Raw genomic sequence first — 27,409 nt, forward strand, 5'->3', positions numbered from 1 at the left:
AATTTTCAAAGTCCAAGTTCAATAATAAGAAAAGTTTCACAAAGGCTAAGGACTCATTGGTTTGCGGGAAGAGGAGTGGGAAAAGTGTGGTCAATGGGAAAATGGAGAAACTTTGAAGTCCAAACCTTTACCTATACTTATTCTCCCATTTTCTATTATCTCATGATCTCATCTACTACATTTCTTGTGATGCTTTCTACTTATCATACTTGAGGGTTCTCTTAGCTAGGCACGTTTTACATTCTCAGATGGTAGTAGCATTCAGCTCATTGCTTGGCCAGTCATGTAACTAACAATTAGTCATGTAAATAACACCAAACTATTATGCTAACATCAACAGTATATATGGTTCATGATAAAAGCCATCTTGGATATTTAATTGTGTTTACATAATAACAGCACATGTAGGTGGTGGTATACACATTTGCTTGGGAAGCTTTAAACTGGCGGCACTGTGGAAAGCTTATATACTATTGGTTATCTTCAATCTTGATCTCTGATTCATTTTACAATGATGATCTTTTGTTCATTACTCTTTCCAGTCCACAGATCAGAGGTTCTCAGGTCCTTTTTCAGTTTTTTAAAGAATAAGAAAAAACATTCAGGGAGAGTTCTACACCTTCTTAAATGAAAAAACAGTCAGGAAGAGTTCTACACCATCTTAAACAGAGTTAAGGACTTAAGGTTGTTTAGGATAATTAGACATGGATTTAGAATTAACCAACATGGCCCAGGCTCCTATCATCTTGCATCGGTCTATGTTAATGCAAGTTGTTTAATGCACACCATTGTGGCTGTTATGCAGAAAAGAAGTTTTGGCATAAGCACAGGTACAAGCACTTGTACCATGCCACCAACCTGTTAGCATGGTATGTACCATTAACGCGTTATACTACATATGAGCATATTAATCCTTGGTGTAGGCATCCAAACTCTGACCGTTTCTAGAAGGGAATGGAACTGGATTTTTTTTCTCATCTCTTCCTACGTGGATTTAGATATTAACTGCTTTTGTCCTTAAAATTTGGTAAAATAGCTTCGCATGTCTCTTACACTTTAATAGCTGGAACATAGAATCATAAAATTTGGAATACCACCAGAGTTTCCATCTAAATGGTTATTTAAACTTCCTTCTCCTGATTATTATGCTAGATTTGTGTCTGTATATAAAGGGGCAACACTGATTACAACTTTAGTCCTTAGTTTTGTGCATCTTTTTGTTTACTTATTCAAGATCCTTTTTTTCTTTGATGCTGCTCATATTGTTTTTAATTTCACAGTGGATATTCAATTGTATTCTCCAAACAGGCCAGCTATTGACCCTGCAGCAGCCATTTTGTGGTTAATGGCTGTTGGAACTGTTGTTTGTGCTTCCCTGTGGGATGAATACATTGCATGCAAGCAGGTTGGTGAACGTTATAGTGAACTTACACAGATGGTTTTTCAGTTGATAAAATTTTTACATTTTTTCCCGAAATCAAATAGTTTTTCTTCTGAAAGAACTCAAATTTTATATATTTATTGTTATGAAGTTAGTTACAGCTTTTCTTCATAAACTCGGTATATTCTGAATTGAAACTATGCTGTGCATTAGTCATTGTTCACTTTATCTTTGGTATAGAAGAGTACATACTTGTTCTGGTTTATCAGGTCTCTGTATGCACATTTTCCAATAATCTATTTATTATAGCATGGCATGACAATTGGTTGATATACCTTTTCTTTGCTTAACCATAATATACAATTGGTAGCAAGCTATAGTGAATTGCTACAGCATTTGATATGATGAATTTACATTTGCTCAACCTTGCTGTATACTTCTTTTTTTCTTCAGTCTAGTTATGCACATTTACCAATGATCTAGTTATGATAATTTGGCTTGACAATTGCTTCATATACCCTTTTCTTTGCCAGACCATTATCTGTAATTAGTAGTAAGATACGGCGAGTTGCTAGAGAATTTCAAAATATGATTTGTGAATTTACGTTTTCATTCATTCTTTGCTGTTGAATTGAGGCTTACATATTTACATTCTGTAAGGTTAAAATTGAACATTTGATGTCCAATCATGGAAATGCCTCACCACCTGATGTTGCAGGCAAAATGATGCATTGGAGATTTGAATGTGGCATGGGATGAAGTTTTTGGTAAACATTTTGTTAAAAATAAAAATTCAGTATATTATCTGAAAAGTAAAAATTAAGAAGAAATAAAAGAGGTAACCTTAGATCATTTACTAATTGTTTGCAAAGCATATAATATAATGCTATCCGCACATAAACATATAATGATCCACAAAATTCACAGACGTGATGCTTTCTACTAGGGGTACTTGCTATCAATATAAATATAAACAACTGAAATAATCAGCTAGGGTTTGGTGGGTTTATGGGTCTCTGACTGCTTAAAATGATCCAAGATGTGATGGAAAGTGGCACTTATTAGATAAAGACTTATCAGCTGGAGGGGAGAGTAACGAAATAGCAACAGTAATATTGATGCTGATGGAGTTTCTTCTTGGCAAGTCTGGCACAAGTGCCATAGAAACAACTCGGTGCCTTGTACTGTCAAAAACAAAATTAGTTGCATTTACCTACATGCTAGAAGCTAAATTAGAAGGTCGAGTTGATCTCTAGAGGCAAGTAGGCAACAAAAATATAATTCAGGCACATTAAAGGGAGGTACATTTGGGTTATCCTTGGTAATAATTTCAGCAAGAGCTGAAGCAAGGAAGGTGAGTTTAGAATGAAAACATTTTCATGCATAAAGTCCAATTCTGTATGAGGTGCATTAGGAACAGATTCGGGCAATGATAATCTTCTCAATGCTAATCATGAATTGGCATGCTTGCTGCAAAAATTGCAGGTTCATGAAGATAGCTGCTGCTAGTGTTCCATCATAATAAATTCTGGAACACAGTGAATGAAGGGGATAACTAATCTTCACCTGCATGACTAGTCCGAACAAGGAGCCTAATTATAGAAAGTTAGAAACCATTGGTTTGGGGATTTGTGGACTGATCTAGGCAGCAGTGAATGAAGGGGATAACTAAGAACTAAGAAATGAGAGTTATGCCAACCAAATGGCGCTGATGAACATGATTCAAATTGCTTTCTCTAGATGGTTTGGACTTTGGAGTCTTCTGTCATCAATATGACTCTGCATGTCATCACCATGAAGATATGGCATTCCAGAAGCAGATCATATTGTGCTTGAGATCATGTTTATCATACAATGTATTGCAGTGGCTGACGTTGTTATTGAGAAAACAAAGCAAAAGACTATGATCAATCACCTTGTGGGGTGGGGAAAAAAGTGTTGCCACACTTCCGAACAAATAACTAAAACAAATAATGAACTGTTCTCAATGCATGATGGCACAAGACCATGCTAAGCAGCTCTATGGAAAATAGAAGATATAACAGATATAATAGTCATTGTCTGATAGTCAGGCATGGATACCCCTGAAACAAGTATTCGCCCCCCTCCCAACAAAAGTTTATTCAGAAGGGGTCAAATTGATCCAATTTGTTTGAAATTCAGCGTAGAGGTGTTAAAAGGGTGATTTGCCAAGTAGAATTTGTTGTTCATAGTTCATAGATCACCGACTTCAAATCATGTCAAGAAATCTTTTAAAAGAGAGAAGAAAAGGCTATGAAAATTGAAAGCTTGGGAGAAATAGGCATTCATACAAGTGAAATCTAGCTCCAAGTACTCCTTCAGTTACTAACATAACTGGTTAAAAAATAACAGGAAGAATCTGCTTCTACATTCCAAGTGTCTAATGATCATTCCTCTCATATTGATGTAAAGTTTTTTATGCAAAGTATGAAACAACTAAAGAAATTTCACAAATTGAAAAGGTTTTTGGTGGTCACTAGAGGCACAATAGTTGATGCCATCTATGATGAAGGTAGTAGTTTAGAGATGGGAAGATGACGAGCATGTGCAATGATGGGATGTTATTACTAATCTCCACTACCGCAAACCCAAGCTTTGGCTGAGATGTTCTTGACATGAGCGAGGGGCTTGCCACTGTCATACATTGTGAAACTTAGGACACAAGAAGCATGGGAACATTTAATTGTATTTTACTTGGGCAATAGCCCAAGTATATCTATGTGACACAATCACCAATTTGGTAAGCATATTACCGACAATATGAAAGAATGGTACATCTAGAGTCAAAACGCTCTCTAATCCTATCAACATTGGTATTGCAATTCTTTGCTTTCTCTCCTCTAACATGCACTCTCTCCATCATCATAGATCCTGCAATTGTCAATTTACTTGTCATCATCAGGTAACCAGACATGGAATTGTATAAGTGTTGCTTACAACAAAATCATTCTTAATAAATGTGAATATGTTACCTACAAATCATTAAAATTTGATAATCAGTCTCCCCCCACTCTCTCTCTTTGCTTATTTACTTATTTATTTATATACTTATGCTTTTCTCTATTGGCTAAGAAGGGGATTAGGGGGTTTTGTTGGGGGAAATTTTCCATAATTTGTTGCAGTGATCCAATTAATTTGCAAATTCCTTAATGAACCTGAAATAAAAATCTCTAGAATTTGACAATTCTTCCTCAAACTTCAGTCATTTAAAGCTAACAGCCACAATGATCAATTCTATTTGGATGACTCTAATGGGATGTTTTTCACCATTCATCACTATTGGGTACTTCATCCTTTGTTTTCAATGAGTTTTTTGTCGTTCATATATTCTTTCATCTTTCAAATTTGAACCCATTTGTCACAACCTGAAGGTCCTGAGCCCCTTTGATCTGTTGGATATCTACAATCTTTTGCTTCTCTATCTATTTATTCTCATTCACTGCATTCCTTGGGCCAGTTTACCAAAAAATTGGTTAGAGAAAATAAAATAAGAGGTTTTAATATGTCTCAAATGGTCAAATTCTCAAATCTGGCATGAAAGGCAAATGATATGCTGCCATTCAGTGACTTAGTTTATGAAATTACTTTTTTACTTTTACTAATCAAATAAGGAGACTAGATCCATATCTTTGCTATTTTAATACTGCATTATTACTTTTTCAAATGAGTTTGATGGAATAGAGCTGGACATGATTTTTCATGAACTTACACTGATATGACACAAAACTAATTTTGGATGAGTTTTGCTTAAAAAGCTACTGGTGGTTGTGGGAGAAAAACTTATAAGCCATAGGCTCCATCTGCTCTTTTAAATCCTTGAAAAAATGTGTTTCTAAATAGAAATGCATGAGTCATCTTGTGATTCAATAGTGCTGGTGGCCTGGTGCACATGCATTCAGTTACACGTATTTCTGATGTCAATTGAAACATTCACATGAAATTTCCTGTTTGCTTCTAACAAACTATGGTACAATGAAGTGCCATATGCTTTTTGATTTGTTTTGCCTTTGCTCTTAATTGACAGGATCAAACTAATGCTGAAATCAGCAGAAAAGAAGATTCTGAGAAAGAATTCGTAGAACTTAGTACCACAGGAGCCATAGTATTTGTTGTAGCAGCATCTACTTTCCTGGTGCTTCTATTTTTTTTTATGTCCTCTTGGTTTATTTGGCTGCTGATTGTCTTATTCTGCATAGGCAGTACCGAGGTACAGATTTTTCAGAATTCTTATTTCTTGTAAAGGTTATATAATTTTGCTAATGATAGGGAAACAAGTGTGGAGTAATTTGTGCAGCTGGTCCTTCAATGATTCTATTTTGAAGTTTTTTTTGTCAGGGAATGCATGTTTGCATGGTAACACTTATTTCAAGGTATGGACGCATTAAGTTGTTTACTCTTATGAATCACACTGGTATATTTTTCTTTTTTTATTGTATTTAAGTTTATTTTTTGGTTTTCAGTTTGTTTGTTTATTGATCTCTATTGAGCAGAATTCTTAAAGGTTGTGGGCGGATGACTATAAGTCTTCCCATTTTAGGAGAGGTTTCGATTCTGTCTATTTTGGTTTTACCATTCTGTATGGCATTTGCCATTTCTTGGGCTGTAAATCGGAATTCACCTCATGCCTGGATTGGGCAAGATGTTCTTGTAAGATATTTTCCCACACTAATCTTCCTCTTTTACTACACTGTCCTTGTTTTTATACTCATTGTAAATCCAGTGCCATAATCTTGAACCTAATATGTGGGTTAGCTGTTCTTATGCATTTATATGAAAGCTAGCAAGTCTCTTCTTTGTATAAAATAAATACTTTCATTATTGTAACTTGAGCAAATGCTGCAGACTTGTATGTACAAACTTGCATTAAGTATTTCATATGAGAATGAGTTGATGGCGTATGTACGAACCAAGGAGTGCTGAACCGGCCCGCACCAGCCGGTTCAGCCCGTACTGAATTGGTATCGGCTTTGACCGGTCCGGTTTGGTTTTAAAAACCAGTACTGGCCCGTACTGGTTTCAAATTTTTTTTGGAGCTTTTGGATGTGTGAACCAAGCTGAACCAGTGGTACTAGTTTGGTACCAGTTCGTACCGGTACCGAACCGGTATCGGCGCCTATCGGTACGTCGGTATGGTCGGTACGGCCGACCTTGCTTACAAACCAAGGTACGCGGAATCGACCGAACCGACGTACCAGTGGAGACCAGTACCGGTTTGGTACCGTTCGGTACCGGTACCGAACCGATTCAAAAAAAAAAGAGAAAAACACCACGTAGATGCGTGCGCGGATGTGCGCGCGTCCGCGTTATGCTACAGAGTGGCATTTAAAGGCCACGCAGGGCAGTGCGTGGGCTCGTTGCCCCACGTGGCAACCCCGCGCAGTTCCCACTGTATGGAACGTGCGCGGGCGTGAGTCGGGGCGCGTTTCCCCACTCGCACTCGCGCCTCCGCACGCGGGCGCGCTCCCTGCAGCCTCTCTCTCTTTTTTCTTTTCTTTTTTTTCCCTTCTCTTCTTCCCGAGCTCCTCCTCTCTTCTTTCCTCTATCCTCTCTTCTCTCTTTCCCCCTTCTCCCGCGACCAAGGGAGGTCTTCTTCCTCGCGAGGTACTCGAAAGGAAGAAAGAGGTCCGGTAGCGCAAGAGAGGTCTTCTTCCCCTCTCTCCTCTCTTCCCTCCTCCTTCCCCACGAGTACCGATGCGAACCGGTGCGGTCTGCACCGATTCGCATCGGAACGGGTAAGGAACCATTCGGTGGGGTCGGAATCGAATTCCATGGCTGTACCATACCGGTGGAGGCCGGTACTGGTACAGTAAGCAGACCTTGGTACAAACACAAAATAATTACATATATATATATAATTTATTTTAACAGAGCTATATGCAGTCGAGTAATCTAATGCCTACATATACAAGATCTCTTTTTTAGGTCACAATGGGTCATGGCATGAGAGCTTATCTAGTGGATATTGAAATTACATGGAAGTATGAGCCTTTGTGAGAAAGTTGAAGGAGTTTGCCACCATGGTTAGTATATAGGTAAGGACACGAATATGCGAATAGATTGGTCAGTGATGCCTTGCTGTGACATTTAGATTTTTAGTTGTTTGGCTCGCATTTCAGTAATCAAAACAGAGAGTAATCATTCCAAAGTAGGAGAGAAAATGATGGTATAGATCACCACCATGACAATGTTAGCCACCATACTATACTTGACCGGTACTAGAATGAATTATGTTTTCTTGTTTATTGTTCTTCATGTAGGTGATGGATCTCCAAGATCTAGAAGTTAGTTAGTAATGATTGCCTATTTAATCTTCATCGACTAATCCTTAAAATTTTGATGAGAAGTATGAGCAATTGATTGTTCCCCAGAGGTATACATAGTCAATGAGTTAGGAATGATATTTAACTACTTTACCATATAGATAACTTATGTCAAGGAGCAAGAAATGATACCGAGCTAGCTCATCATTAACTTGCAAGTTTAGATCAAAAAATGCTGAACCGGGCCGTACCGCTCGATTCAGCATGTACTGACCCGGTTCGGGCGTCGACTGGTATGGTACCCGGTATCGGTTTGGCAATCCTTGGTTTAGATTGGTCACATAAGTTACATTTGGCAAACAATTATAAATGAATAATGTGAGGAACTCGTCCCTCTCTAGTTTGCTATGAGAAATACCTAGACATTGGAGACCCTAGGATGAGCCAAAATCCAGCTATAACTCCATTTCTCCTTCTGCAGAATTATCATTTCAAAGATAACATTAAAAACGTGTGCTATAGATAATTAGACATAGATACAAGTTAGTTTGCCAAAACAAGCATTGTTCAAAAAGGTTTATATATGGGGCTTACCTCCTTCATACCTTGAGGCCAATTGCTCCAAAAATGCCTCAAGGTTCAGCCATCTGTGAGCCTTCTATTGCGACCTGTATGGCGTGAAGGAGCTCATTTGTTAATGTGGGAAGCACACCTTGCACCTGAAGGTACATTTCATATTGGGGAGTGGAGACATTCATTAAGCTTGTACTATTTCAAGAAAGTCTGCCGTATCGGTACCGGTGGCGGCCTGGATCGGTACGTACCGGTTCTGTACCGGTTTGTACTGGTCACATACTGGTTCTCTAATGATAAGCTACCGGTACCGGATTCCATGCTGATCCGGTACCGGTTCCAGGCTGGACTGGTACGTACCGGCCTGTACCGGCCGGTATGGACTGGTACGGTAGACCATATTTTTCAACAATTTAGAAGGGAGGAGAGGATCTTCTATATTATTGCATGAGATTGTATATGCAGTATGCACTCAATTTTAGAGCAAAGTTTGATCATAGTTCAGATTTTTGCATATCTGGTTTTACATTGTGTAATCCTCTCCATACTTTCTAGTCAAGTCCAACTCCTACTTCCTTTAGATTTCTTGTTTTGACATCATTTTTTTCTGGGAATTCTGAATCTTTTAGGAAAGCACATGAGGCTACATCTTATGCATTTATGCTTATGCAATTATGCTTTGCCTTAAATTTCCACATTTTGGAAAATTGGCAGATAATTATGTATTGGATCCATTCAATGGATGAGCTTGACAATCGAAGGATTCTGGAGTAGCCTTATTCTGCATTTCCCATGGCTAGATCTATTAGTAAACCTAGTGGCATTTCTTCAAATTTTACTGGTAACCTTTGTAGACTTTTCTTGAACTCAACAAGTCTCCCTATCATTTTTATGTTTCTAAGGAGATATCATGACACTGGTTGTTTTACAGGTCCATTTAGTCCTCAAAGATCTTGTATTTCTCTTTGTTTCTGCCTCATCATATATCTCCTTTCAGTGGTGCACTTCTTGGGATCATAATAAACATTGAAAATACTCTACATTTTCAGCTACCAAGCTTCATGTTTAACGGTCATTGTGTAGGTTTTTCTACCTGATATTTCTTTCTTCCTCCTCCAAGTCATATTGGAAAATTGTTAGAGATGGGTGGTTGCAGGAGATGCTCCATCCAGTAAGAACTGGCAATTTCCCAAAGAGGTCGTTCTTCTATTGCACCAAGCTTCATCAGTCTGGGTAGTCGGCCAATTTGTATGGGCACCAACAACATTTATATTCTTAGTTTCATTTTATCCACTAGAATTACAAACTTGTTAGACACTTCCACAAAGTCTTGTTGATTCGCATCCAAGTCTGCTGGTCAGCTACTTTGGTGGACTCCAGTGTCTGCACCTTCTCACCAATTAAATCCTCACTAATAAGATCAATCTTCTATGAAACAATTGTCTGAACTCTGAAACATCCCTTTAAGTCACTATTTCTGCCACATATACATGATCATGCATGAATTCTTAATGGATTCTTCTTGAATACTTATTTGGGAAAGCTCTAAAAAAAGAAGAAGTTAAGTTCTACCAACCGAAAAAAAGAGAATGCTTCAGTTAACGTAAAAGATAAAAGAAATAGCCAAACACTAGTACTGTTCCAGCAGCATAGTGCCACCTGGCATTAACTCCCTTAGGGTGGAACTTAAACCATAGCTCTAACACATTTAACAGAACGGTTTAAAATTTTAAGATCAGCTGTGCAATTCTTTTATGCATTTTGATTGGGAAACCTTCTAGAGGTTAAGTCAGGACTCAGGATATTGCATGCAATTTTGAGTCTCAAAGAAACGATGTATACATATTAATGCACGTATTATCTCCATCCTTTGTAGAAGTATCATAAGGCCCGATCCGGTCAATGGTCCGGCCAGCCTAGCTATGGCTTGGATGGCCAAGCCTTTGGGCTGTAGGCTTGGAGATATAACATGGCCCGAAGGATTGGTCCCAAGTAAATAGGGCTCTGCCCTAATTCACAAACAAATAGGGCTCTACCCTTGTTTTTTTTTTTGCTAGGACGGGTGACTCATACCTGACGAGTATGGATGCACCTAATAAAATTAGAAAACATAATATCATGGAGTGCCTGGGGCAGCTCTCCATCCCCAGCCCACAAGGTACTACCTGTATGGCTGGCCACATAGGCGGCCACCCAATCCGCAGCTCCATTGGCTTTATGGAATACATGCTTGGCCTGAAAGGCCCCTCCATCCCTCGTCATCGTCCAGATGTCTCGAAGCAATGGATGGTTGCCGCTGACACCCCTCGGACCTCCCTGGATCTAACTGATGACCGTGGCTGAGTCACCCTATAGGATGACTGAGCTGGCTCGTAACTTAAGCCGGGCATGTTGAAGGCCTGCCCAGACTGCCCTCAGCTTCGCACCGGGCACTGAGATGTCGAATAGCTGACAGCCGCCTGCTGCCACCACCCTTGTTCGAAACGAAGAGGACTCCGCCTCCTTGGACTTTGATGGGGTGGTGGGCCATCAGCTATAAGACTCCAACTCCTCCCTCTTGAGAAGCCCTAGGCCAACTCCTCTCTTCCTTCTAGTTTTCTTTCAGATTTTAGTCACCATCCTCTACCGTCGAAGGAGGCAGCTCTTCGTCGAAAACCAGGTAATGACTTTCTTAATAGTCTTGTTTTCCATCTTGCATAGCTCTATGATCAAGGATTCCAATAGTTGCCGGATTTGGCCTCAAAAGAGATATTCTAGTTTCGGTTCGTGGTTTTCCAGTTTTGTAATTTTAGATCCTGTTCTGAAGAAGAGGGTGTCTTCCTCTTCCTTCTTCAGACTGGTCCCTACCTCGTGGTCCTTCAGGACCGACAATGGTACTCTGTCACTGGTGAGCAAATGGGGCCTTAACCCGATCCCTAATTTTCTCTCAAGACTCTGCTCTGTTTGGAATTCTTTTTTCTTCCGCTGGCCGTTCGTCATCACTGGTTACTCATTGCTGCCTATCATCATCGTGGGGCACCTCCTCCGGTCACCACCACATCTAGCTATCAGGCTTCTGCTTTATTCCCTTGCTTGAGAGAGTCAAAAAAAGGGTTTTTCTTTTTCTCTCTATTTTGAGTGGGTCATCGAAGAATTTCCTCCTTATCCTCTCTTTCTCTCTCCTCCTCTCTTTTTGTCTCTCCTATGATTAGTACACCCCAATAGAGGGTCCCTTTCCTATGTTTTGGGTCAACCCGATTAAAGGAGTCCTGAATCTCTAATGGTCGTATAGTGCATCGACCCACACTCCAATCCTAGCCGTGCACTGCTAGACTCTACCATCATTAAGCCTGTAGTATATCCTAATTTGAATTGTGCTCTATGTTTAGATTGATTAGATTACTAGATCAGACTGACCCAGACCATCATATTTCACCTTCTAACTGGATCTATTGCCCTAATTTCCATGATAATATTCTCAAATTATTAGGTTAAATATAGCGTGGAGGTTTTGAGATTAGTCATGACTAAATTTTTGATAAAATATAATTTTGAATATTAGTCTCTGAAAGAGATTTTGGAGTTAATTGGATTTATCAGCTCATTGTTCTCACAAGGTAAGTAATAATCCACCTTTTCTTAATTTTTATTTATATAATATTATTTTTGACGACAAATAAATTGATAATTGATTTATATGTGATTTATGAATTTTATAAAATTATGATTTTGAATTGAAAATAAATATGAAATTTTGATGTAATATTTTTCAGACTATTATTATTCTTTATCGATCTCATATCATATGCGCATATTTTGATTGGATTACAGCATGGAATGCCGTACCGGCCCGGTCCTAGACCGGTACCGGAACCACTAAAAAACCGGTATTTTCCGGTTTTTTAGCCGAACCCCGTACCGGCCGGTTCGGAGCCCGTACCAGCCTTGTACCGGTGCGAACCGGCCGGTTCGCACCGGTACGTTTTTTTTTTTTAGAACCACAGCGCCTCGTGCTGTGGTTTTTGAAACCACCGGTACCGGTCCGGCCGGCCACCGGTACGCCGACCGGTACCGATACGGCGGACCTTGGATTACAGTGTATATGTTATTCTGTAAAAAAAGAGTTTTCAGATTTGAACTCTCAGCCTGACTATGTTTTAAATCTTGCTAATTGGAGGTTATGCATTGGCACTTTGACTATTACTGAGCTCATTGTTTTGTTTTTGGCCCCACCACAAGGTATAAATATAGTATTTTGGTCCATGCTACAAAGTATAAGTGTGGTATTCCATCCCACTCCGTAGGATCTAAATATGGTTCTGTTTCTATTTCTAGCCTTGCCATGGGGTATAGGTGTGGTTATAGTTCTAGGCCACTGATTTGAATGTGATTTGTTTTGAATTGAATTTTTGAATGTGAATTTTCGATTATATTTAAAAGATATTGGATTTGCTAGATTTGTGTTTTGAAATGAAATTGATTATGTTTTATATTGATTCATGGTAATTTATATTTGACTATTATATCTTGTGTTATTACATGAATTATCTAGTTAAGGTATTCATTATTTACTGGGTTGTCGAGCTCGTTATCCTTTTTTCTTTTTACAGTTTAGATACTTAGCTGCAGACGTGGGCTATGGGAGTGAGACTAGAAGCGAGATTCGACAACATCGGCATAGTTTAGATTTATTGTAATCTTCTTATGGGTTTATTATTTGAGGTTTAATTGATGTAAGAATCTTGAATCTTATTTGTTGGTTGGATTTGTTAATTAATTGAATTTTAGATTCTAGTTAATGAAATTCTTTCTGTTGCGATGCATTTGATATCATGCCTTGTATGCTTATGGGAGGTACTCCATGAGTATGCAGTAGTTGCCACATCCTTGGCTCGCGATCTCGGGTTGGGGGCATGGCAAGCATGTTTCAGATAAGAACCCTAGATATGTTGAGATAAAATGGTTCCTCTGTTTTTTGGATTCTTTTGGCACTGCATGCAGTCTGTCAAGGATTTAAGTACCTGTGCATATCAGTTTATACCAGCTGTACTGAATTATACCAGTAAAGGGGGTGTACGGTGTACCAATACTGTACCAATACATGGCATTTCACCTCTAGTTTGCTGTGTTTACTTCTCTTAGTACCCTGCTGATAAGATTAGCTACCAACATGGGTACTAGTACCAATAGTTCAACCCTTGATATATCTGATTTCAGTTTGAAGCTCCTTCAGAATAGAACCTTTCATTCGAACTACCTCTGCAGTACCTCACTTACATATGGCTATCAAGCTGTTTTCCACTGATTCAGAAGAACTTAACCTGAAAACTCTTATCCTATCTATACTGGATTTGTTTTATGGAACAGAGTAGGTTCTGTAATATATAGATTGGATTATTTTTCTAGTGTTTAAGCATTAGTATTGCCTAGTTATCAGAAGTGAGAATACGATATATCATAAATATACTCTTGAGTCTTGACAATAATGATCAAGTGGCAATAGGAGTACTAAATTCATGTTAATATATTATTCAAATCCTACTTCGAATGGTTATTCCACAAACCTAAAAAAGTTTGGCATAAACCTGCTCATTCAAATTGTTGTCATGGAATTGTTTATCTGTAACTGAATAAATAAGAACATTGTACCCTAGCAGGTGTTCATTGAAATTCTACATTTTTTCTTCCTTCTACGTAACTAACTCACTTATGGAGGTACAATTGTGATCTTAATTCCCTCTTGCTTTAATTGGATCCTTTCTCTTCAATGCATTCAGGGCATCTGTTTGATGATTACAGTGTTGCAAGTGGCCCGCTTACCAAATATAAAGGTAATTGAAATAATTAGATCCAGATTCTGCTGTTGCTGCAATATCCTACCATCTATCCATTTTTTTTTTGAAATTCAGGTTGCGTCAGCTCTTCTTACCAGTGCATTTTTCTATGATATATTCTGGGTTTTCCTTTCACCATTGATATTCCATAAAAGTGTTATGATTGCGGTAAGTATAGCTCCTAGATATATTTTGGTTATTGAGTTTTCAGATGCAAAAATATCTTCTCATAACTTATTTGTTGACATAAGGGAATATCTTTCATTTATCAAGAATTTCATTAGAGTGATGTCTCGTGTGTGGTTACTACAGTAACTATAATATTGCAACTTGTTTGTTAACTGGATGTGCTTGCTGATCTTATGAATTTTTTTCCTTTTGGTTCATTTGGACAGCTGCCATTTTCATCAGTCAAAAAAAGGTTAAAAAGATAAGCCATTGACTGTTAGTGGGCTACTTCATATAGCTTTATCTTTAATGCCTGCAATGTTTGTTTTCTCAATTTTTTGTTGTTTCTATATTTTGTTCTTTATTTAGGCATCCAGTTTATTTATTTTATTGTATATGTATGCTGAACTTTCTGAGATGTGCTTTTACATCTATTATTCTAATATTTGTGGTTCTTCTACCTCTATTCTAGTTGTAATAATGTGTTTTTACTTATATTGTATGGTGGTAAAACCGATATATTGTACAGTTGGCATTAAAAGACAGGGAAAAGGGAAAGGAAAAAGAGTGGGAGAAAGACAAGGAACGACAATATTTCTGAGATGTGTTTTACATCTATTACTATAGTATTTGTGGTTCTTCTAGCAGCATCACTATTGGCTTCATCAGTCATTAAAAAGTTAAATGCTTTATGATGTAATTATGGTTCAATAACTTTAATCTGTGGCGACTTTTCTTCAGTGGCGACTTTTCTTCAGTGTCATCTGCTAGAGTAGTTCATGTCTTTCAGAGAAGCCATGTTTTCCAGAACAGTCCATATCTTTCATCCTCTCTGCTGCATTGCTTAGGTTATACAGAATGATTGGTTCACATTCATGAAATCATGACATATCTGAACTTCCTATGGACCATGATTTGCCGTACCGGTCCGTACCGGCCTGGGACCGGTACCGGATCAGCGTGGAATCCGGTACCGGTAGTTTATTGTTGGAGAACATGTACAGGACCGGTTCGGACCGGTACGGGACCGGTATGGGTCCGATACGGGACCGGTTCGTACCGGTCCGGGCCGCCACCGGTACGCCGACCGGTAAAGGTACGGCGGACCTTGCTATGGATTGCTTGTACCTTGTTTGTGCATCTGAATTTGGCAGGTTCTAAGAATGCCTTGAGGATCATAATCAATGATTTTCCATCAAGCCAACTATATAAATTTGGACAATATTTGCATGAGGGTTTCTATTGATGGTTTTAATTGTCTCTTTTCCCCTATTGTATCTCATTATTATAATCTTGATAAACTGAACCATTAGGCCATTTTCATTCATAAATAATTTATCTAGGTAAAGCTTTAGAATCCTTTCTACTGAAACATCATAAGGGATCATACTCCACAATAGCAATGATATGTATAATATGTTACTTTAATTAAACTGTGGGTTGCAGGTTAAAAATGGGGCAAACAAGATTCCACTCGAATGCCATTTTCTTACTAGATAGTTTCTTACTATTGTTGGGTGGAATAGGAGCTCAGGTACCATATATCATTGCTCATGTGCTAGTTATGGATGCCAATTTACCTTCTCATAACCATATTTTTGATTGAAAAAATTGGCATGGAAAGCTCGGCATGGCATGCTTTAGTACAATAGGAGAAACCTATTCTTTTACATTTTTCGTATTGTAACTTGGAAATAAACATGCTGTGAACACTTGAAAAGAATCTTGACTCTATCATATAGCATCACAAAATTAAGATGAAAAGAACCTAAACTTTCATCTGGACCATTTAGGAGAAAACTTTAAAGGTAATCTTACATAAATTATCATTATATAGAGTAACAATCTAACACAGACAAGGAGTTGAAATTTTTAAAAAAATTTGATTTTCCAATTACATCAATTTTTAGTTAAATAATTTGAATAATCAATGTTTTATGTAAGTTTTAAAATATCAATACCAAGTGCAATATTGGTTTTGTCCCAAGTCGAGACGGTACTAGAATGCTACCATCTTGACTCATGGGATAGTCTAGCATCCTAGTAAGGTAGCCATTTTCTCTTTGTTTGTTTGTTTTTTTTTTTTTACTTTTTTTGTCCTAAATGAATATTTGAGTAAATATTGATATCAAGGAATGAGGAACCGTTCCGAACCGTCCGGTTCGGGGCATACCGAGCCATGCCATCAGCAGACCGGGATGATTTCGATATTCAAAACGGAAACCAGTGGAATGGGGAGAGGGAGAAGGAAAGAGGAAAAAAGAGAGGGGAAGGAAGGGAGAGGGAGAGGGAGGGAGGGCTGCCGGAGGCCTCCGGAGCGCGCTGGAGGGGCACCTCCCTCTCCCTCTCCCTTCCTCCCCTCTATCTTTATCTCCTTTTCTCTCTTCCATTCTTGCTCTTCCTCTCCCTTGCCTTTTCCGTTGTGTCGGTACGAGTTCGGCACGGAACGGCATGGGGGTGTACTAAATCGTGCCGTCGGTTGACCGGTACGGGCTCTAGTACTGGCATGGCGAACCTTGACTAATATGTTTTTTGTGGAGGTTTCCAATATCAAGGAGACTAGATAATTGTGAGGGCAGGCCAAACCTGCTCTCTTTACCTCCCTTTACCCTCTCCCTTCCTCTCTCTTTCTCTCGCTCTCTTTCTTGACCTTTTTTTTGCACTGATCCCTCATGACTAAGCCAGAGAAAAGAGATCATGGCCCCCACTTTATTTGAAATTAAGTGATCTAGTTGGGTCATACCTGGTTTTGGTCAAAGCAGCCTTGATATTAGCCGGTCCTAACTGGTTTTGGATGGGATGAGTAGGACATCCAGGCCATTGATGGCCTATTGTCCTGCAAGTGTCGTTGTTCGGTTTTCCTATCAAAATGGTACACAACCAATGGTACTATCCTATTTCTATGAGACATAAATTCTTGCTTTTATGTGATCTTTTAAATATTTGCACAAATTTAGATAACTGATCATATACATTCAATCAGAGTTGTGAGGTATGAAGCTTTATTGACAAATATTGTGATATATCACCACAATTAATACACTATGATGTAGGTTGGTACATAATAACCGGTATCCACCTTGTACCATGCTGATAAATTTGTGACATAATATGATACCTATATGAATTGAATTGCTTAGGAAAGCAAGTTGTAAGTTGTAAAGGAGACTGCCATAGACACCCAACCTGCATTTACTTTATTGTAGAAAGCAAAATGTACACAACTATCCAAAATGAAAGAAAAGCTTGAATTGGTACATGGAATAATGGAGAGAGAGCAAGATTTTAAGTGCTAGGTTGTGCTAGTCTATGATTATTGGCACATACCATGCCGAACCAACGCTAGCACGGCACCGGCATCGGGTTGGCATGGAGTCCATTTTATCCTTTTTTTAATTTCAAAATGTTTTTAATTTTATCAGATATAATAATTATTTTTTGGCATGTTGAGATAAGTGCATTGGCATGACATGACACAATACATCCATGTTGGCCACTGTAGGAATTTCTTGTGCTAGCTAAACTTAACTCCATAGGAGAGAGTAATATAGTTAGTACGAAATAATAAATCAAGCAACGGAATAGATAACTTTGTGGTGCAGACCAATTATGTTAAATGTAGGATTTAGTTTTCAAAAGAAAAATAGAAGAAAAAGAAAGAAGAAAAGTAAAGAAAGATTTACTAGATTAAGGTTTATGAAAAGATTAAAGCGAGGTTTGCTGTCTCGATATTAGACCCCGTATTGGTACCATCCTATTGCAATGTTGATATACGGTACGGTACGGTATGGTAAAGTTCAGGGTACTGAGTGTTGGTACAGTGTGGTACCATATACTGGTTCGGTACTAATATGACACGATACAACCAGTACAATACAGTATCGACCGGTACGACAAACTATGGATTAAAGGGTCGAGAGAAACATATAACAAAGGAATAAAAAATAAAGTTTAAACCACTAACTTGTTAAGTAAGGAGAGCTCCTTGATTGATTAGCTCAAGTATTTTCTCGTAAAATTTCCTCTTTGTTATGAGTATAGGTTAGATAAGAAGATAAGAAGACTAAGAAGAGAAGGAAAAATTCTGGAGTGAAGGAATTGGTTGCATTACTAGGGCTGACAATCATTCATGCTCTTTTGCATCATATAAATTTGGGGACAAATAGAAACACCTTTTTCACAAAGCGGATGCCATTATGGGCCCGTTCTTTGGTGGGTAAATATGATAGGAAAGTTGATCGACCTTCCCATTAACCAACTTACCCAAGTTCTTATGCTTCTCTAGGTGGGTCAGTTATTTTTCCATATGTAGCATTTACCCATGAAGTGGGGTAAAAGTCTTACCCGCTTGGAAGGTTGGTAAGCCATTTTTCTATTAGTTACTAAAATAATCTTTTTATTTTGCTCCAAAAATACCCCTCACCCTAATATTATATTCTATAATTATTATATAATAATATAATATAATAATGTCATACAAATTAATATAATATAATGTAATATATTATATCACATGTATTAATTACATAATATAATATATAATATATATAATATAATATAATATTATTATATATAATATTTATATAACAATATATAATTATTGTTATATATTTATTATAACACGTATATAATTATATATATAGGGTATTATGGGAAATATGGATAGGTCTAGTAATTTACTCGAGAGAGTAGTAATGCAAAAGAACATGGGTAACAGATTATGGAGCCACTTTCCAATGCATAAAAGAACATGGGTAGATTATTTTCTTGTTTAAATGTTGCCCGAGGAACACCTACTCAAGAAAAAAAAAATTCTTAAGTAAGTTTTTTACCCCCCCAAAGAATGGACCTTATAGGATATTATAAAATAACATGTAAAAATGAGGCAATCATTGCTTTGTGCAATGGCAAAAGGCAGGATAAGCATGATGGCACGGATTTGAGTCATGGGCAATCACTTTGTGTGAAAATACCAAAGGTTGGGTCTGTTCCTAGTCCGCCCCACTTAGAACATTGGATCGTCTGGAGTCTGGACCATAAATAGGTAATGCTCTTCGCCTTGTACGATACACTACCGACCAGTATGACAAACTGTGGATTAAAGGGTTGAGAGAAATGTATATCAAGGGAGTAAAAATAAAATTTAAATCACAACTTATCAAGTAAAGAGAGTTCCTTGATTGATTGGCTCTAGCATTTTTCCATAAAATTCCCTCTTGTTACGACTATAGGTTAGATAAGAAGATAAAAAGACTAGAAGAGAAGGAAAAATTATGGAGTAAAGGAGTTGGCTGTATTACTAGGGCTGACAATCATTCATGCTCTTTTGCATCATATAAATTTGGGGCAAATAGAAACACCTTTTACTCAAGCATATGCCATTATGGGCCTATTCTTTGGTGGGTAAATATGATGGAAAAGTTGATCAACCTTCCCATCGACCAACTTACCCAAGTTCTCGTGCTTCTTTAGGTGGGTAAGTTAATTTCATGGTAAGTTAATTTTACCTATGAAATGGTGGAAAAGTCTTACCCACCTAGAAGGTGGGTAAGTCATTTTCCTATTAGTTAGTAAAATAACCTTTTTATTTTGCTCCTAAAATACCCTTCACCCTAATCTTATAATATTATATAATATATAACAATATTATATAATATATTATTATAATATACTTTATTATATTACATATATAATATATATTATATTATATTATATTATATATGGAATATAATATAGTATATTATAATAATATTTATATAATAAATATCATTATATATTTATTATTATAAATATATAATTATATATATAAAGGGTATTATCGGAAATATGGATAGATCTAGCAACTTATTTGAGAAAGTAGCAATGCAAAAAAACATAGGTAACAAATTTCAGAGCCACTTTCCAATGCATAAAAGAGGGTAGATTATTTTCTTGTCTAAATGTTGCCTGAAAAACAATTACCTAAAAAAATATAGACTCCTAGGTAAGTTGTTTATCTCTCAAAGAATGAGCCTCATAGGATATTATATAGTAACATGTAAAAATGAGGCAATCATTGCTTTGTGCAATGGCAAAAGGCAAGATAAGCATGATGGCATAGATTCAAGTCTTGGGCAATCACTTTGTGCAGCAATACCAAAGGCTAGGTTTGTTCCTAGTCCGCCCGTCTTAGTACACTGGATTGTCCGGACCATAACTAGGTAATGGTCTTTTTCATGAAGATGGTTAATACATGATAATGTAACATGTAAGTGGGGACAGACAAAATACCTCTTATAACTTATGAGTATGCCATCATTGGTTATCATACAGTAATATGTACAGATAGTTGTTGATAGTTAATACAACAATTAATATATTACATATTAGTAGTTGAGGTAGCACAAGGTGTAGCCAACAGGTATTATGACCAACTAGACTATGCTAAGCATTGAAGGAGCCAGCAGATTTGCAGGCGAAAATTGCAGTAAGCAAAATTTTGATTTATATCCATCTCGTGAGCAAGCATGTGAGCTAATGGGATTCAGAGATTTTCCGCAGATTTTCTTATATTTTTTTATTAGTGACAATATCAAATTTTAGTCATGTTTCTATATTTGTAATAGAATGATTTTAGTATGTTTTCTTATTGAGTTCTATTTCGAGTATGATTCTGCATCGAGTTTAATGCCCAAATGAGGGTTAGGGTATCATGCCCTATAAATTTGCATGTAAATAAGGGACAATCTTTGAGATATTAATAAAATTCTTTTCGAGAGAATTTTTTTCACCAAGCGAAAAATTCAATCCATTTTTTTCTATTTGCATGTTGATCTTCGAAGCATAACCTCGTCGATTAAATTGCTCCTTCCTTTTTCCACTACGTTGGTATCAGAGCTCGAGTTTCTGATATGATTCGAATGGCTCCGAAGAAGAAGCAGACGATGCAGGTAGCCATGGTGGGAACCACACAAGGAAGCAGATCAGTGGTGGATGCGGCAAAGATCTGACGCCAAATCGAAGCCCTTACTCGACAGCTTCATGCAACCGAACCTCCCTTACGTGTGGAAGAGGTCGAGGAGGATGAGGATATGCCCAACCCTTTCCATGAGATCGCACCAAGGGCATGGAGGGGAGGCCGACCTTTGGCGGGGATCCAAGACAATGGGAGTAGGGTCTCAATATCGATTTGCCTAAGTTCTTAGGGAGTTTGACCACGGAGTTCCTAAATTGACTCTATACAATCGAGGAGATCCTTGAGTTCAATGAGATTTCAGACGATAAAAAAGTGCAGTTGGTGGCAACCAGGGTCTGCCGTACCGGTCGGTACATACCGGTACCGGATCCTACCGGTACGGTACAGCTATATATTTCGGTACCGAACCGTACCGGCCCGTACCGACCGGTACCGAACCGTACCGGCCCGTACCGGCGGCCGGTACCGGCCGGTACCGGCCCGTACCGGCCCGTACCGGCCCATACCGACTCGGTACCGGCCCGAACCGACCAGTCCGTACCGGCTTCAATTTTTTTTTGGCTTTTAACTCCATCGGTACAGTACCGGTTCGGCTCGGTTTGGTTCGGTACCGTACCGGTACCGATGCCCACCGGTACATCGGTATAGTCGGTACCGCGTACCTTGGTGGCAACACGGCAGCATGTCAGGGCAGCTGCATGGTGGCGCCAATTGAAATTCATGCGGGAACATAGCGGCAAGCCGAAAATCACTAATTAGGAAAAGATGAAGAAGAGGATGCATTGTGAGTTCCTTCTTTATAACTATATTCGTACTTTATATCATAGATTACAAAATCTAAGGCAAGAAAGTGACTCATTGCTAATTTTTCTGAAAAATTCAATGAATTGGTTACTGAGAATGATTTGGCTGAATCTGAAGGAGGTTTACGCCAAAGCATTCAAGATGAGTTGTTATTGAGCGACTATTGGTTAGTATCAGAGGTGCATCAGTGAGCTCTAGTGATAGAAAAGAAGTCGCAAAGAAACCGGCAAGTATCGATTTCACAGGATGCTAAACTATCAGGCCGAGTTTCTAGAGGAGGTAATTTTGCTAGTCCTGAGGGCACCATAACATTAAATACAACTCAGAATCGAACTCTGTAGCCAATTCAAAATGCACAAGGTTGGATATGATTCTTTCAGTGTGGAGAACTAGGTCACAGAGCTGCAGATTGCAAGAAGCCAAAGAGGCGAGAAGGGAAACATTATTGATTGCTGAGGATGAGGAAGAGGAACTTGCAAGTCATGAAGTGTTGTCTGTTTTTGACGACTATGAGCACAAACTAGAGGAGGAGATTGTGCATGGAGATGTCGGGGAATCTCTGGTCATACGATGGACACCGCAGGATGAGTTAGGAGATGATTGGTTGCAGAATAACATCTTTCGCACCACCTGCACAATTAGGAAAAAGGTATGCAAGATGGTTATTGATAGTGGTAGCTATGATAATCCGGTGTCAGAAGAGGCTGTGGCCAAGTTGCAGATGAACACAAAAAAGTATCCTCATCCATATAAGCTAGTCCAATTAAAGAAAGGTAGCGAGGTTGTGGTGTCGAATAGGTGTTTGGTATCATTCTCGATTAGCATGCAAGTATAATGATCGAGCTTGGTGTAACATTGTGGCTATGGATGCCTCTTATCTTCTTCTGGGGTATCGTTGGCAATATGATAGAGGTGTAATGCATGACGGAAGGAAGACCACTTACTCATTTGTCATGAATGGGACCAACATTGTGTTAGTACCATCGAAGGAAGTGATACCTCCTAAGCCACAATCTCGGGACAATAGCGGTTTTCTTACTCAAGCACAATTTACTGTGGTTGCTTAAGAGTCTGGCTTGATCGTGGTTTTGTTAGAAAAGGAAGCTGTGGAAAATAGTGACATTCCAAAGATGGCTCAACCTTTTATTCAAGAGTTCGCTGATGTCTTTCCCAAGGAGCTTCCATCCGGATTACCCCCACTTTGAGATATTCAGCACAACATTGACTTGATTCCAGGAGCTAGTCTTCCAAATCAAGCCCACTATTGGATGAGCCCTACAGAGCATGTAGAGTTGTCCAGGCAAGTCTACGAGCTTTTGGAAAGAGGATATATTTGGAAGAGCATGAGTCCTTATGCAGTTTCGTCCCTCCTAACTCCAAATAAGGTTGGAACTTGGCACATGTGTGTGGATAACAGAGCCATAAACAAATAACGACAAAGTATTGCTTCCCAATTCTGAGGTTAGATGATATGTTAGACCAGCTGTTTGGAGCTAAGATGTTTCCAAGCTAGATTTGAAGAGCGGGTATCATCAATTAAGGACAAAGCCAAGGGATGAGTGGAAAACAACCTTCAAAACATGTGAGGGATTATATGAATGGCTGGTGATGCTATTTGGACTGTCAAACACACCTAGTCCATTCATGAGAGTCATGAACTAGGTATTGAAAATTTGAAACCATACATTGGAAAGTTTGCAGTTGTTTATTTTGATGATATACTCATATATAGTCAAAGTGCAGAGGAGCTTGTGCAACACTTGCATGAGATACTAGTATACTACAGACACTTTGCAGGAAGAAGTTATATGTCACCATAAAGAAGTGCATTATTATGGCTGATCAATTGTTATTTTTGAGATATCTTATATCTGGAGATCGTAATACTATGGACCAATCCAAGGTGCAGGCTATTGTTGGTTGGTCAGGACCTAAGATTTTTCAAAAAACACGGACTTTTCATGGGTTGGATTCATTCTACCGCAGATTCATTTGCAATTTCAGCACAATAATGGCTCCATATATAGATTGTATGAAGAAGGCGGTTTAGTTTTGAGTTCCCACCTGATGCCATACGAGTTTCATGAAGATTAAGGTGAGGTAATCGGCAACTCTTATATTGGCTTTGCCAGATTGTGAGCAAGTCTTCAAAGTGGATTGTGATGCTTCCAAGGTGGGTATTGAGGCAGTCTTGAGCCAGAGGGGGAGACCAATCACTTACTTCAGTCAGAAGTTGAGTGGGCCAAGCTTAACCATTCCACATATGATATCGAGTTTTATGCTATGGTGCAGAGACTCAGGCATTGGCAACACTATCTTTTGTATCAAAAATTTATTCTACATTTCGACCACGAGGCTCTCAAATATCTCTTGGCCAGGACAAGCTCAGTTCACGTCATGCTAAGTGGTCAAGTTATCTGCAGGAGTTTACATTCATGCTTCACCACAAATCTGGTATACAGAACCGGGTAGCAGATGCTTTCAGACAGCATATATGTTTGCTTACCACCATGTATGCTACCATAGCAGGTTTTGATATTTTCAGAGATACGTTGGCTACTGGTCCATACTTTACTAGTGTTCTTAATGAGGTGCAATCTCAACAACATGATGACTTTCAGTTATAAGATGGCTTCTTGTTTAAAGGGACTCGATTATGTATTCCTGATTGTTCATCGAGGCATAAAATCCTACGAGAGTTGCATGGAGAGGGTCACTTTGGTCGAGACAAAATATATCAACTTGTATTATTGGCGTAAGCTAAGAAGGGATGTAGAGAGTTATGTTGAGCGATGCCATCTGTGTCAGGTGTCTAAACTGACAGTAACAAATGCAGGAGTGTACATGCCATTGCCAGTACCAGATGCACCATGGACTCACATCAGCATGGACTACGTATTGGGCCTCGCAAGAACTCAGCATGGCTTTCCATGCACAAAATATTGGAATAACAAAATTTGCTTTGTAAATAAATTAAACAACTTTGCAAGGAAATAATATATGTTGATAGTCAGAATGGCAAAATCATATTTTTGTTTGAATGATGATATGTGAGGGACAGTTATACTGTACAACATTGTTGCTCTTGTGTTGCCTCCATTTAGTTTATTTGCTTTGTAGAGACCAAAATTCATATGCTTAAGATATTCAAACTTTCTTGTTGTGTAATGCTTTGAAGAAGTACCTATAATGTTAATGGTACTTGTAACATCTTTTTGGTTTATAGGTTGCCCGTGGTGATAATAGTGGTGGAGAAGCCATCCCAATGCTTCTAAGAATTCCTAGATTTTCAGACCCTTGGGGTGGCTATGACATGATTGGTTTTGGTGATATTCTATTCCCTGGCTTGCTTGTTGCTTTCAGTTTCAGGTATCTTCATTAATTGTTGAACTTTTATGTGTTAAAAGTCTTTTTTACCACACATTTTAAGGATCCTTGATACTGTATTTAATAGTTTTATGGTGCATATAGTTTATTATCTAATTGAAGAATCCTGACTTACAGATGTCAGGTCATTTTCTGATTTCACTTCTAAAGAATCATGTCATATGTTAGTTTTACCAAATCTACACATTATATTATGAACAAAAATAATATTAACTTGACACAAATATTAATTGGAGGAGACAATGGTTAAGGAACTAGTCCATTTTGACAGTACCGTATTGGATCAGAGAGAGGCTGTCTCACACCCCTAACCTGTCACCCGGCTTGGCCATGTGACATGGCTACATGATCCCTAGAGCATGGCCCTAGAGAGCATGCAAGGCCAATAGAATTAACAAAATTCCAATAACATCAGAAATTTAAATAAAGACGTGCCATAACTATAATAATCCAACTAAATAGTTCCACCATTAACAAATAGTAAATTTGTTCAACTACATAAATCAATTGTCCATCTGGTATCAAAAGTAAACTAACTGACTAATCCATCACTCAACGGTCATCTCCAGCTATCCTTTATTAGGTATCTTGTGACTATGGAAAAAGGTACAACAAGATGATATGAGCCAACATCTCAGGGAGAATTTCCCCCATACACATAAACATGTATTGAATGAAATAAATTGTCTAACAAGTGCAGCACTTAAAATTAGATAAAGTAATCAACATCATAAGATACACATTCAAAATAACTGTAGGGAACAATAGATAATAATGACCCAGCAAGTTGATTAATAACTCATACATTCATTAAATTGTGCATTCATGGTTATAATTATATGTCCGAGATCCAATTCAACAGATATTAGTTAACAGATCTAATTTATTTTGAATTTGGCTTTGGGCTAATCATGACCATATTTCCAGCTTGTGATGGGGCAATGATAATGCCACATCTCTAGCCCCAATGATTTTAACAAGATTAGCCCATAGCCTACCATCCATACTTATCAAGAATGCATATCAATTATTTTAAATTAGTTTCAGCTTTGGACTATCGACGGTCACGTTTCTAATTCATGACGGGACAATAATAGTGCCACATTTCTAGCCAATGATGGGGCAACAATAATGCCACACTTCCAGCCTATGACAGAGCAATGATAATGTGGCAAGTCCATCACCACCACCAACCATCAAAATTATGCGAGTTTCATTTTATATTATTTTCATGCATCCATCATGCTTGTAATAAGGCATACAATAAAATTATTAGTTCATTTACCATCTGCCATAAACATAAGCATATCAAAATGCACATTCATATAAGGAAGCATGCAAAGGGGAAAATCCCTACTTCTATCGGTAGTGCAATGAGTCAACTTGGTTTGAGTGGCCATGCCTTCTTTCCTTTCTTTTGCCTTGTCTGAGTGGATATTTGGGCCACTAGCTTCTTAATGTTGCCCAAGCCACCTCCCTAACTTTCTTGGTTGGCTTTGATAAAATGATACCTGATGGAATTTCCACCATTTTGCATTAAAAAATATAACAAATATGATGCATTGCTTAAAAGATTAAAGGGCTATCTTAATATAAATATCAAATTCTATGAGATCATATTATGATGAGAAAGACTAAAGACCTATTTCTAGTTGTTCTTATAGTTGCAATAACTACTGTTTCTTTGATTTATGCATGAATACTTCTTTTTCATAAGGATATGGATTAAAGACTTATGCACATACACATACATAGAGGCAGAGAAGTGGGGAGGGATGGAGGTCCATTGGGACCTCAGAAGGTTGCAGGTAGAGAGCTTGATCTAGGACTTGGGAGGAGGAGACATTGTGCAAAAAGAGATTTCTATTCTAGATAGGATCTTGAGAAGGGAGAGATCAACCAAATTTTACTGCAGGATTGAATGGGTTAACTGGGTAAGGTGAAATTTTGAGGCTTGGAGAACAGATCTGCTTAGTAGATCCACCTGCATTGACAAAGGGTGCTATAGAAGTCTATCCACAACAGCTGTACTACCCATATATATAAT

General features: G+C 38.2%; 1 protein-coding gene across 6 annotated transcripts in view; it reads left to right on the forward strand.

The window, feature by feature from the left end:
• LOC103715213 (signal peptide peptidase-like 2) overlaps positions 1 to 27,409 on the forward strand; it is a 52,780-nt gene that overhangs the window by 17,715 nt on the left and 7,656 nt on the right. For 2 of the 6 annotated variants that reach the window (XM_008802774.3, XM_008802775.3), the window contains exons 5-11: positions 1,281 to 1,405; positions 5,427 to 5,609; positions 5,738 to 5,772; positions 5,893 to 6,049; positions 13,992 to 14,045; positions 14,124 to 14,216; positions 25,202 to 25,344. In XM_008802774.3, the coding sequence (XP_008800996.1) occupies positions 1,281 to 1,405; positions 5,427 to 5,609; positions 5,738 to 5,772; positions 5,893 to 6,049; positions 13,992 to 14,045; positions 14,124 to 14,216; positions 25,202 to 25,344 (790 nt within the window). Of the gene's footprint in view, positions 1 to 1,280; positions 1,406 to 5,426; positions 5,610 to 5,724; positions 5,773 to 5,892; positions 6,050 to 13,991; positions 14,217 to 25,201; positions 25,345 to 27,409 lie in introns of all 6 variants that reach the window. The other 4 variants (XM_039128361.1, XM_039128363.1, XM_039128362.1 and 1 more) reach the window with 3 other exon arrangements.

This window comes from Phoenix dactylifera, chromosome 7, assembly GCF_009389715.1.
Source record: "Phoenix dactylifera cultivar Barhee BC4 chromosome 7, palm_55x_up_171113_PBpolish2nd_filt_p, whole genome shotgun sequence".
NCBI lineage: Eukaryota > Viridiplantae > Streptophyta > Magnoliopsida > Arecales > Arecaceae > Phoenix > Phoenix dactylifera.